At 40.9% G+C, this 12,973-nt stretch overlaps 1 protein-coding gene across 4 annotated transcripts in view; it reads left to right on the top strand.

Annotated features, from left to right (window-relative positions):
- LOC306814457 (protein unc-13 homolog B-like) overlaps positions 1 to 12,973 on the top strand; it is a 198,532-nt gene that overhangs the window by 134,105 nt on the left and 51,454 nt on the right. For all 4 annotated transcript variants that reach the window (XM_079330523.1, XM_079330522.1, XM_079330521.1 and 1 more), the window contains 6 exons: positions 3,819 to 3,988; positions 4,851 to 4,966; positions 6,781 to 6,944; positions 8,936 to 9,086; positions 10,075 to 10,143; positions 12,380 to 12,469. In XM_079330523.1, coding sequence (XP_079186649.1) covers positions 3,819 to 3,988; positions 4,851 to 4,966; positions 6,781 to 6,944; positions 8,936 to 9,086; positions 10,075 to 10,143; positions 12,380 to 12,469 — 760 coding nt within the window. The remainder of the gene's footprint in view (positions 1 to 3,818; positions 3,989 to 4,850; positions 4,967 to 6,780; positions 6,945 to 8,935; positions 9,087 to 10,074; positions 10,144 to 12,379; positions 12,470 to 12,973) is intronic.

Here is a 12,973-nt window from a genome sequence, read left to right as displayed (position 1 = left end):
TCTCATCCATTATTTCTGGAAGCAGCTCTACATTTTCTTTCTCTACCATTGTATGAAATGTCCCCTGCAATGGACTGTGGAACTTTACAGGTCCTTCTTGAGAACTGTGTCAGCAGAAAGGGAAGTGCTCACAGAATATTGGACACACAGAGATTCACTGGACTCTTTGAACCATAAATATTTTTGGTTCAATACATAAAAGTACAAAAATACAATAAAACTACTCAATTCTGGGCTTGACTGACCTACTTTAAAATCTGGAAAATGTTGTTGCTTCCTTTGGTCCTTTACTTTCCTTGTCTGTTCTTGTTTAAATCTACGTGTTGTGTTTTGTCTTTATTAGCCTGTTAGCTATACAGGGTGCAATTAGCAAATTCAGCACAAATGCTGAATTTTTTTTTTCAAACAATGAATCATTGGTTCAGAAGTAGTATTCTGGTCATTTTTGGACACTTCTCCTTTTTCTTTCTCACCACATTTTGAAGGAGATGAGGCACAGCCAATGACCTGTCCCAGATCCTTAACATCATATCATCAAAGCCCATCTGGCCCAGCCTTTACAGATGGGCAGAGTTCTCAGAGCTAAGAATTACTTCCTCCTTTTTTTTTCTGAAGTTTGAGCTAGATTGGAGGGATACAAATTTCTAACTTCATTGTGGGAGGAACTATAGTGTAAATTCAACAGTTGCTTGTTCTGTTTAGCCACCAATATACTAATTACTGTGTGTGTGGGCTTGTCACTGTGTGAGCAGACCAGAATTAACCACAGCTTCGTGTGCTCTCGTGCTTCCCCTCAGCTGGGCATGGGAAGAGACTCAAATATTGACAGTGCAGGGGACGTGTGTGGGTGCTGGGGCTTCAGCACTGTGTAAGACTAAAGGGGAATGTGGCAAAATAGATGGAGTTAGAGAGTGGGATAGTGAGCAAGTCAGCTCACTATCAGGCTCAGCTGCTTCCAGTGCAGCAACGACTGGCTTCAGGGAGAAAATCTTAATGGAAAAAAACCCTGCTCTTAGTTTTCTTTTAGATTTTGTATGCTGTTTCTGGAGAATGTTACTTCATTTGGTAGCTTGAAGTGTAAAAGTAATTTCTTTAGTAAAAGTGGCACCACTCCAAACACTGAGACAATATGGATAAAAAATAAAGGGTTTATGCCATGTACATAGCAAACCTGATTTCCAGTCTCTTGGTCTCTGAAATGGATCTGAAAGTATTTGGTAATTTCTTCCTTTTGGCAGGGTCACAGAATATTTCTTTCTCTGCATCCTCTTTGGAAAAGCTGCTGGAGCTCAGCTGTGGGAGGGTGGACAGACACATGTGTGCACACGGTGAAATTAAGCTTCATAAAAACATAGCAAGAAGTGGGGCAGGCATCTTTAGAAATGTGCCAGCTCCTGTTTTAATGAGGGGGAGAGCTTCTAGCAGCAGAGCTTGTTAGCCACAGTCCTACGGAGTCGTGTCACTGTCACAAATTGGAAGCTGTTTCTTATTAGTTAGAAAATTCTTACCCATCAGCAATCCCAAGTCTTCCAGTGTTCATTATTCTGTTTTGGGATGCTCACTGAAAAGTGAACTGATTTTGACACAATTGTGTTGCTTCACCATATCAAGAACTGTGGTTCTACAGACTTAGATGTTTGATGGTAATCCACCAGCTCAAGGCTTTCAGCTGCAGTGAGCAAGTGATAAAGCTCACTCCTCTCTGGCATGGGACCTGTGTAAAGGAAGCAAGTTGAGCAGTCTTTTAAAAACAACAAAGAAGGGCATGGTAAAATAGAAGCTTTAGTAGCTCAATAAGTGCTATCAGAAGGCTTCCTGTAGGGTGTTGGAGTGAGTGAGATGATGCTGCTGTCTTTGAGTGAAGGATGATAGCCAGCCACCTCAGGAGTGGGAGATGATGTGCGTGGGACTGCTTAAGTTAGATTTAGGTTTGAACAGTGAATGTTTTCCTTAAGGAAACACTATTGGAAGCAAAGAAGGGAGACCAAAGTGGTCCTAGCAAAGACCTCTCAGCCTGAAGGTGATGTTTGAAAAGTCAGGAGTTAACTTACTGATGCTTGATAAATGGCTCTGTGTGCCAGTTGTGTTTTGAGGCATCTGTGCATTTCTGAACACTGAGCCTCTACAATACTGCCAGTGCACCCTGTCAGAAACAGAGGATTTCTTCTACATGCTTATTGCTGGCAGACATGGCAAAGAACTCAGATGAATTTGAGAGCTACAAAGGGCAGCAATTCCAACCATTCCCTGCTTGTGAATGCTTGTTTGCATGGTTTTGTGTGGAAGACATTCTTGAAGTAAAGGAAGAGGGTGAGGAGAATGAAGATGGGAGACAAACATTGAATCTCTTTTATTCTGAACTCTAAATACAGATTGATTGCACAGCAAAGACAGGAAGCAGCCATGTGTTCTGCTTCAGATTTGAGCTTCATGAAATTGCCTCTAACCTGGTCTGTATAATTCCCAGCTATTCCTCTCTACTGGAAAAATCAGTGGGAGCTGCCTGGATGTCTGTTAAACGTTGTCCCAAATCACAGTGGTGGCAATAAGAGCCCAAATGGTTTCTTGGCAGAGAGCATGCTCATAACCAGCCACTGCCACATCCTATTGACCAGGCTTAGCAGAGCTCTTGTGACCCATTTCTTCATTCTCCCTGTTGCTTAGCAACAGATGCAGCATGTTAATGTTAAAAAGGCTGGAAAACAGGCCTTCAGCAGCAGTTGCCTGTTTTCATAGGTTTTATTTGCTTGAGGGTAGACATTTGTAGTGGTTATGGTGAGTAATCACCCTTGTCATGGTCTCATATGAGCATTCAAATTGCTTTATTGCATGTTCTGTAAATGAGCAGAGCTGTTATAATACAGTTCTGCCCACTTCTGACATCCAAGAGCCTGTTTGGATCCACAAAAGATATCTGAAACACCTGAAAAAGAGGGAGATTCTGTAAATCCTGTCTGTGCATTAAACTGGAGGGTGCTGATTCATCAAAGAATAAACTGCTTCTTTTAATGGAAATGTCCTTATTGTTCTGCCCAGAGCACAAAGTATGAGTCTAATTGGGAATAATAGGCAGAATCAATTATAGTAATTAAATGCCAATGCTTTAACTACTGTATCACACGTGCCCCTCAGGCAGTGTGGTGTGTCATCTGATTGTAATATATTATGCATTGATACACTACTGCTTTGTGACTGTCTTGAAGTAAGAGATCCACCTCCACCTGAGCTATTTATCCTTTGTTACAAACCAGCACAAAGGGTGTTCATCACAGGTCTTCACTGTGCTAACCTAGAAACTGCATAAAGGCAGGTAGCCCTTGAAGCTTACATTTGAACAGGAGTTTGTTGATGGAGAGAGCTGTTAAAACCAGTTAGATGCTGATTGTCAGTTTTGGTGGGGGTGTATGCTAGCATTAACCAGCCTAGCTATCCCCAGGTTTCTGTGGGCTTTACAGCAAAACCAACAGCTGTGAAGAGATTCCCAAGTCTGTGAGCTGCTGCTGAGAGTGAGGGCAAGCAGCAGAGCCACAGCCACTTGGGAAATCAGACATGGGTGGCTGAGGTCAGGGCAGGGTGGTCATTCAGCATGCATTTGGAGTACAGTGTCTGCCACGTCACAGGAGCATTTAGATTGCACCAACAAGTTGTTGTGTGGTTCGTATCAGACACTTCATTTTTGAATAAATGTGCATTGTTTACACTTTGCTCATACATCTCTCTGATGTTGGAGGAGTGGGTCAAGAGGAATACAGAGCACGTAGCAGATAAACACTGGCTGCATTGTGCACTCTTGAAATTACATTTTCTCTTGTTTGCAGTGAGTGCCATAATTCCTCTGACCGGATCAAGGTGCGAGTGTGGGATGAAGATGATGACATCAAGTCTCGTGTCAAGCAGAGGCTGAAGCGCGAGTCGGATGATTTCCTGGGGCAAACAATCATTGAAGTCCGCACTCTGAGCGGGGAAATGGATGTGTGGTACAACCTTGGTGAGCAGGGCCTTGGGGCTGGAAACGTGTCACATGTTGGTTTGGGAATGTTTGAGGGCATTTGGTGCATGTAGACAATTTGTAAGAAAGGGAAGGAAAGTTTGCATGGTTTCAAGGGCATATGATGCTGCTGCAGAGCAGCTGCAAAGCTCATCCCAGTTAAAATGGTGTGTAATGTTTCAAAAGGTTGATAGTTATTCTCTGTCAGCCATTGAAAAGTACAATGGGAGAAATGCTCAGAGCAGGACTCTATTTCACCTCTGCTGGAGACATGCTGTCCTGCATTCCTTTTTTTGGTATCAACACAAGTGTTTTACCAGTCTGTAAGAATATCAGGTGCACTGCACTGAACTGACAAGTTGTTGAGACCTTTTCCAGTAACTGCTGTAGAAAGTGCCAGCAAACAACCAGATGGTGCTGAGTTGACAGGCACTGTGGAGCTGTCATCTCCTAGGAGATCCAAAATCTTCCAGCAGTTTCTGGGAGTTCAGGGCTGTGGTGAAGTTAGGGGCAAATTCCCTATCAGGCAGCCCTGTTCTCAGGAAAGGAATCTGCCCTTGGTGGTTCTAGTTCAGCTGACTGAATCCAAGACCCTGTAGCACATTTGCTGGCAAAAAGGCAGTCTTATGTTTAAAACTGTACATAGTTCTAATTAGATGTGTCACATTGAGGGTGTATCATGGCAGTTGTTTTGCTGATATCTACTTAGTATTATTCAATGATTCAAAGGAAAAGAAAAAGTTTTCTCTCTGGTGACTCAGCCTGAGATTCCAGCAGTTTCTTTTGCCAGTGTTGTCACCCTGAGATGGCTGTGCTCTGATCATGAGCAGTGCATTTAATTGCTGGTGGTTTTGCCTTCTAGAGAAGCGAACAGATAAGTCTGCAGTGTCCGGGGCTATTCGCCTGCAAATCAGTGTGGAGATCAAAGGCGAGGAGAAAGTGGCTCCATATCATGTTCAGTACACTTGCCTTCATGAGGTAAGAAGTGGGAACATCTGTTCATTTTGACTGCTGAAAAAGCAGTTTTCTGACCTTTATTTCCTTGAAATGTGCCTCTTTTCCCTAGGTGAGCTTTCTTTTCACTGCCATGCAGGCCTGGTAATACACTGACTCATCAAACCCACATTTGTCAAGGAGGAAAGGCAGCTTTAAGATGTCTCTCCCACACTGGGAACTGGCTTGCTCAGTCTGTCCCAGTGTCACAGCTGTGCTACTGTCAGGCAGAGATCAGGGTTTAGTTCCACTCAGACCCCATGATGAATTTAAGGTGGAGAAACCTCAGAATTTTCTTGAGTGATGTTTTCAATGTGTACTGTACCTCCTTCTTTAGAGGAAGCATTATGAGTAAATTCTGATTGAGGAGGGAGTCTCAGTCTTGGGCTGTTGATTGATGCAGGTATTGGTGGTCTAAATTCTTTTGGGCTTCTGCAGTGATATGTAGTTACAAAAAACTGATGGGGAACAGAAGATTAAGCTGAGGTTTCTGAGTACTGACCTGTCTCAGGATGGACTGAGATGGACAGGCAGTGCTGCAGAAGTTGGGAGAAATCCAAAGAAGACTTTCGAGAAAGACTAAAGGGAAAACCCTTTCTTGGAGAGATGCTCAGTCTATTTATGTCAAAGAAAAGGCAGGCTGCAGGGTCAGTCTCAAAAGTGCCTGAAAAAGGAAGAGTAGTCAGAGCCCTTTATACAAGAATATCCTGAGGTCAGTGAGGGTTAAGCACAGAGAAGGACAGTTGCATCACAGAGAGGAATGATCATCTGCAGGAACAGCATATTTACCCAGACACTGAGCTGGGTGAGCCTTCTGGTGTCTTCTGGCCTTACCAGGGAGCTCTTTGTAAGATAAATACAAAGCTCCAAAAGTAGGCTTCTTTAGTAGGCTCTGTTGTGTCCTTCAGTACATATTTATTGTTTTGTTTTTTTTTTTAAATTTCAGTGATGGCTACTATTTAGTAAGCTGTTTTGGTTTTGTCCTTTGAACATGCATGATCACTTGCTGTTCATTTTTTTGCAAATAGGTATCTTCTTAACTATCACCTTTATTTCTTTTGTGTATTCTAAAATGAAGATGATTTGCAGCAAGAATAATATAATCAGGAAAAATAGTACTGTAAAGCAGAGTCCTCTACCTACTAATGAGATCATTAGACTTTTGCATTGCTTACTGTAGGGAGCCAGCTGTCTGAAAGGCTGATGAATCTCTAAGTGACATGAATTTGAGGATTACTGAGAAACCCACTGAGCTGAATGTGCAATTTTTGCATAGCAATGATAGCTGAAAACTTGCACTAGATAAAGTGAAAGGTTATGTTGAATAATAATGAAAGTGTCTAGTTGTTAGGGGTGATCTTAGGGGTATCCTTTTCAGGAAAAGAAATCTATTTGGAGTGTTCTATATAGTAATTGCAAAGCTGATACAGAACTGTAACGTCAGCTAGTTTAAATAGCTTGTCCATATTAAGGCATTTTCATTCTGAGGACAGAAATGCGTAGGTTTCAGGAAAACTAATTAGAGCATGCTTTCAGTGCACTGAGCACTCTCCTGCATCATTCACATTGTCTACTCGGTAAAGTTATAGGTATGCATGTAAAAAATTCAGCTATGAGATTCTTTCAAGAAAAAAAGAAGGTAAAACCAGACAATACAGAGTGGGCAGGGAGAAAAAAGAGGAGGAGAACAAAGAAATTTGTGTTAGTGCCACCACCTCAGCAGTTCCTCACTCTTCATGAACTTTACTTAGCAGCTTCAGCAGCCTCACATACAAACTTGTTCCTGTTTTGTTTTTCAGAACCTCTTTCACCATCTCACAGATGTGCAAGGGAATGGGGTGGTGAAGATCCCTGATGCCAAAGGAGATGATGCATGGAAGGTGTATTTTGATGAGACAGCCCAAGAGATTGTGGATGAATTTGCAATGCGCTATGGCATTGAGTCAATATACCAGGCCATGACGTAAGATGCACTTCCCGTGTTCCTTAGTGCAGATAATTAGTGCAACTAGTTGATGTAACTCTCACTCTTTAGCAGATTAAGTGTATTGGTAATGGAAAGCTTGGCAGTGACAGCTGCTCCTTATGGAGCTCACTGTGAATTGGAAGAAACTTCCTGTCTTTGCATCACTGGTGTCCTCAAAGTCTAGAAATTATTGTCTGCCATTTCTGTTCTGAGACTCTCAAATCTCTGTTTGAGAGCTCTTCTGTTAAAAGGGTGCTGCTCAAGGTTCCCACTGAAGATTTCTGATGATCTAGGAAGGGATGAGGTTTTGTGGAAGCATTTGTCCTATATGTCTGTTGTGGCAAGTGTTACAGTCCTTTGAAGTGACTGATTTTCCAGTTGCTGCTGAAAGCACTTACAGAAAGTTAGAGTAATGGTGCCACTGATTTGTCCTCTTTGGAGCCAGGCTTATGCAGTTCTGTATCTTTAAAGAACTTTTTCCTTGTCACTATACTTTTACTTGGATTTGGGATTAGTCATTCTTTCTTAAAGACTAGTATTGCTATGCTTAGCTCATTTCGTATTTCAAATATATATAAAATGTAGCAGACAACAGTGAACTTTCTCACATTAGAAGCTGAAAGTTTTGGGTTAGGAGTCCTTAGATGAGTTATGAACTATACTTAATGTCACCTTGCAAGCAGCTTTCCTGCCTATTGGTTTAAGCCAAAATGGAAAAGAATTGGCAAGTTTCTCTGGAAATCTAGTGGCTGCATATACCAGGGCTAACTTGAAAGTTAGACTGGGCTGCTCAGGGATGTGAAAAATTTCCATGGATGAAGGTCTACTGCCTTGCTTTTTAGATCCCAACTCTCCTCAGCTTCTCTTCTTGATGCTGAACAAAGCCATTTCATGTGCTTATATTTCCCCAGTGCCTAAATGACCAGTTGGTACATAAGTGCCATGTAACAAGCATGGTTTTAAACTTGAAGAGGTCAGATTCAGGATAGATAAAAGGATGAAGTCTTTTACCGGGAGGGTGGTGAAACAGGCTGCCCAGAGAGATGGTAGATGTCCTATCCCTGGAAGTGTTCAAGGGAATGTTGAATGGGATTTTGAGCAACCTGGTGTGGTTGAAGAGGTCCCTGATCACTGCAGAGTTGGGCTAGATGACCTTTAAAGGTCCCCTCCAACCCAAGCTATTCTGTGATTCTGAGTCCTTCAGGGAGAAAGTTACGTTTGGAAAGCAGTTCCCAGATCTAATCTGAGAACTCAGTGAATACTTCTTCATAAAAATGGCTCATCTCTTTTGCCTTTTGGAATGAATTTTACTTGCCATTTCCCATGGTAGAAGACCTCTTAAGCTCTGATTTAATTTATTTTTTTTTTAGGTTTAACAGATTTTTAAAACTTTTTTTAATCATTTCACAAGCCTGGAATTCTCCTAGCATAATTTTGAGATTTCCTGGAGGAGGGTTCCTTGCATTTAATGAGACAATGGGAAAATGCAAATCAGTGTGCACAGTTCTTGCAGGCTGAATGGGTTAGCCATAGGGAATCACATATCAGTGCAGCACAGAAATACTAGTGTGTACTCTCACTGGACATTAATTCTTTCCAGCTGCTGCTTCCTCATAGCACCTCATTCACTTCAGAACCTGTGTCTGCCTCAAGCAGCAGCAAATTGTGTCAATTTCCTGGTGTCAGCCTTGGTTCTAGGAATTGGCATTAGGACCAGGACATGACTAAGTCACATACTGCCAGCAACAAATGGTTGAGAAGCTGTTTTATGATCTGGAAATGGCTGCAGTGAAGGGATTTCTCTTTGTTTTGAGCTGTTGTCTAGATGACATCTTTCTGAATAAAAACTCAGAGATACTGGAGTTCTATAAAGTGATGAAATGTAACTTCCATCTGTCCATGGTGCCCGCCAGCAAAAGAGTCTATTAAAGGGGTAAAGTCAAACTGCACAAGAGACAATAATGACTTACATCACTGTCCTTTTGCAGGCATTTTGCATGTCTCTCCTCTAAATACATGTGCCCAGGCGTGCCAGCTGTGATGAGCACCTTACTTGCCAATATCAATGCTTATTATGCACACACCACTGCCTCCACAAATGTGTCTGCTTCGGACCGCTTTGCAGCCTCCAATTTTGGGGTAGGTTTGCATTTTAGTGATGTTGCAATTGGACTTCTTTAATTTGCCTACAGTGCTTCCACCCTTCAGTAAATAAATTGTTCTGTTTAAGGAACATTAAATATGTGAGGAGTTGGAACTCTTTTTAGACCAGACAAAGAGCATGGGTTTATTGTCTTCATCATCACACATTTCAGATATCAATCAGTGTAATGCATTGTGATGTTTATTCTTTGTGTGTTCACATTACAATGGAGCACAGATGGTATGGAATGAGCAAACAATACTAACTCTGCATGTTGGTGGTGTTGGTAAAATATACCGTGTGATCTGGTCATTTCAGAACTTTGTTTTTAAAAACAGCAAGTGCTGTAAGAAAAAAAAAGCACCACCGACAAAAGAAGACTTATCCCCCTAATGGTTAAAATGTTTTGTATGTAACTTGTGGAATTGAGCATGCTGGAAAAGTATTTGAAAAAGCTTATGCTTCCCATCAGGTTGAGAATTTATTAATAGATGGAGGAGGTGTTCACAATGCCAGATCAGAATTCAGTGGAGAGACCTGACCTCTAGAAGTTATGTCACAAGAAGCCTGCAGTACTTGTCACTTATCTAGATAAGATCATAGAGCTGTGTCATTGCTCTGAAATAGACCCTTTTCTGCCTGTAATTTATTCATCTCTGAATAAATATTTTCTCTCAAATACAAGTTTGGTGTAAATTTCAGATGGAAAATCAGAATGGTTTCTGTTCTGCCTCTACTTAAGAGTGGTAATGGAGTGTTTTGTCTGACAATTCTGATGTTTCACAGACTTCAGAAATAATTACAGTTTAAAAGTAAATCCAAGAATTGAAAGAAAAAGCTGTTTGTACAATGCTGTGTATCCATACTACTTTCTCGTGCTCTCATGAGATCTGACACTGATTACCTGATATTTTGCTGCTTACTCTGAACATGGATTGGACAGTGGTGAAATGTGAATGTTTATTGGTGTTTTCTGCTCAACAGAAAGAACGATTTGTGAAGCTTCTGGATCAGCTTCATAATTCACTTAGGATTGATCTCTCAATGTACAGGGTGAGTGGGAATAAACAGAATCCTTTCAGGTATTCTGGTGTGCAGAAGGGAAACACACCATTTGGATTTCTCTTTCTACATGTCTATCTTCTTGCATAGTTTGTGCCTTAAGGAATTGTCATGACAAGCTTGTTGCTCAAATGTGCCATTTTGTTTTCCTCATGGATAGAGCTTTGGTCTTATTTTTTTCTTGCATTGTAATTTCCTCAAGACTTCTGAAATAATTTGAGCATTGTGAACTGTCCTCTTCTCTGATACTTTCATGGAAATTCCCAATCCAATTTGGATTTGATTAAATAATTTGGATTACTCTTATCAGCTACTTTGGGTATCAATTAAGACGGAAAATAGACTACTTCTCCCCTGACAGAAATACTTTAGAGGAGCATGTTGTCACTTATTTTAGGTTTGGCAAACTTCAATCACGATGTATGGTCAGGTTTCAGATCCCCCCACTTCAGCAGGTTATGAAGAGATGAATTTCAGATGTTGGCATTGGTCCAACAGGCTTCATAAACCTTCCACTTTGTTTCTTTACTCCTACTGAGTCAATATTGTCTTATCATGTGACTTGGCTGGGTTTTTTCCCTTAAATTCCTTGCTATATTATTTAAATCAGTGACTAATTCCTTGAAAATTTGAAAATGTGAGCAAAATGTGAGCTTTGATTTTATTTATTATCCACCTCTGATTTTAGCATTTTCCTGACATATAGACATAAAACATATAGAGGAGAAAAACGCAAGCAGATTAAGAGAAGTGCATTAGGAAGACAAAACAAAAAGGAAAAGGAGCAAGGTGCATAAGAAGATAAAAGGAATATTATGTGAAGAGCTGTTCTAAAGCTACATTACTAGAAAGAGAAGGTCTAAGTAGAAACAACTGATCCACAAAGTAGCAGAGAGGAAATTATCACCCATGACAATAGGAATCTGTAGCAGTGCTGCCTTTTTTGTTTGCTTGGTTTTCAGTAAAAGCTACTTTTTGGTGGCTAATGCAGCTGAAATGTGCACAAACAAGTAAGATCTTACATAAAGGACCAGCAAAGGTTTGTGTAGTTTAAATAATTTAGGTGTAATCTAATTGTCATTATATTTAGAGAAATGCTGAAGCATTATAGGAGCATTTAGTAATTATTTTAAGACCCCTAAGGGGCAGGTTAAGTTCTGCAAGAAAAGGTGTTAGTTTGCAACTTTCCAGACAGGAGATGGAAATTTATATTCATCAAATGGTTTGTATTTAGGTCTTGACCCATGGAAGTCTTTGATTTTGATAAATACCCTGAGTTCCAGAAAGCCCTTATGGACAGCTTAACTCTTAAAGGGAGAGTTGTCTCAGAAGGGCCATCTACAAATGATGCAAAGAGCATCAGATTGCCTGCAGTGGTTAGCTGAACTGCAGTAATACTCCATTACTACTGTCAAGAGACAGTATATTTTTCTGCAGGTCCTCAGTAAAAAGTGAAAACTGTTCCCTTCTGCCCTTTTCACCTTCATGTCTAATAATTTTTGAACGTGCAGATGTGAAGAGAAGATTGCTCCTGCTGTTTTACTTGCAGCAAAACCAATCACATCAGCTTGAATGTAAGAACTTGTTGAGGAACAGGAATGCTGTTAAAGGATACAGGTCCACAGGAAACAGTGAGAATGTAGGAAAGGGGACAGTTTCTGAGGTCAGAAAGGGAAGAGTTTTGTGTAAGAAGCAAAGCTGGCTGCATTCTGCATATGTATTTACATTTGGCATCTCACAGGGTTCTGGCTAATTCCAGCACTGTCTTATGGAAGCAGTGCTAATTTTTCCTTCCTGGTCTTGTTTATGTCTCTGGAGAGGTGTTGAATATGCCACACCCCTTGGTATCTCAGAAGAGAAGCCAAAAAACCAAGCAATGAGTGCAGAATGGAAAGGGCTCACATAACCTCAGGCAAAAGGCCAGGGCTGCCAGTGGTGAAACTGTTCCCTGCCTGCTCCTTCTGCAGCCAAGGACACCATTCCTGCCACCTAGGGCTGTCAGTCTCCTGGCATCCACAGACTTTGCATTTATATGAGAAGCTATTTAATTAAGCAAACAGATAAGCTTCTGCAGCAAAAAGGCCTTATTTATTGAGCATTGTTTTGACTGGTACAATCTTCTTGAGCAGGAAATGTTTCCAAGATAGTTTCCTTATTTAGCACATGCTTGAAGCCTTGCATGGATCAGACTGTGCTTTCCAACAGGATTTCCCTTTTCTGTCAACAGAATAACTTCCCAGCCAGCAGCCGTGAACGGCTGCAGGACCTGAAGTCTACAGTGGATTTGCTGACCAGCATCACTTTTTTCAGGATGAAGGTAGGAATTTGGGGGGGATGGGAGTGGCATCTCTGCAGTTTTTTTCCCCCCAGGAACTGATTTCCTATTTTCACACCATTGTTTCATGTTGTTGTGCTTTAGACACTTAAAGTATATGGAAATAATTTGCTGACCATGTATAAATACCCACATTTTATCTTTACTTCTCTGTATTTTGCATTATGAAGATGTAAATTGCTTTTCCCCTATTATTCTTCAGTTACAAGGATGGCACAACCCTCCCCCATCCTCCCTCACAAAAAAAAAGAAAAAGAAAAAAGAAAAAAAAAAGTGGAGGAGGAGGCATAAAGGAAATGGTCTAGTTTTAGGAAGATAATTTGCTTTTTTAATAACAATAGGAAGGTTTTTCACTATCTAGTAAATATTTTAGAGTTTCTCTTGTGGAGGATGAGATACTAAAATGGGATACTATCTCTCAGTAGAGATCCAGGGGATTATTATGAATGCTAATGTGCTGGTTTCGTAGCTAAGTTTATTGTCCTA

This window comes from Erithacus rubecula (assembly GCF_903797595.1).
Source record: "Erithacus rubecula genome assembly, chromosome: Z".
Lineage (NCBI taxonomy): Eukaryota > Metazoa > Chordata > Aves > Passeriformes > Muscicapidae > Erithacus > Erithacus rubecula.
This window is presented reverse-complemented; position numbering and strand designations above follow the sequence as displayed.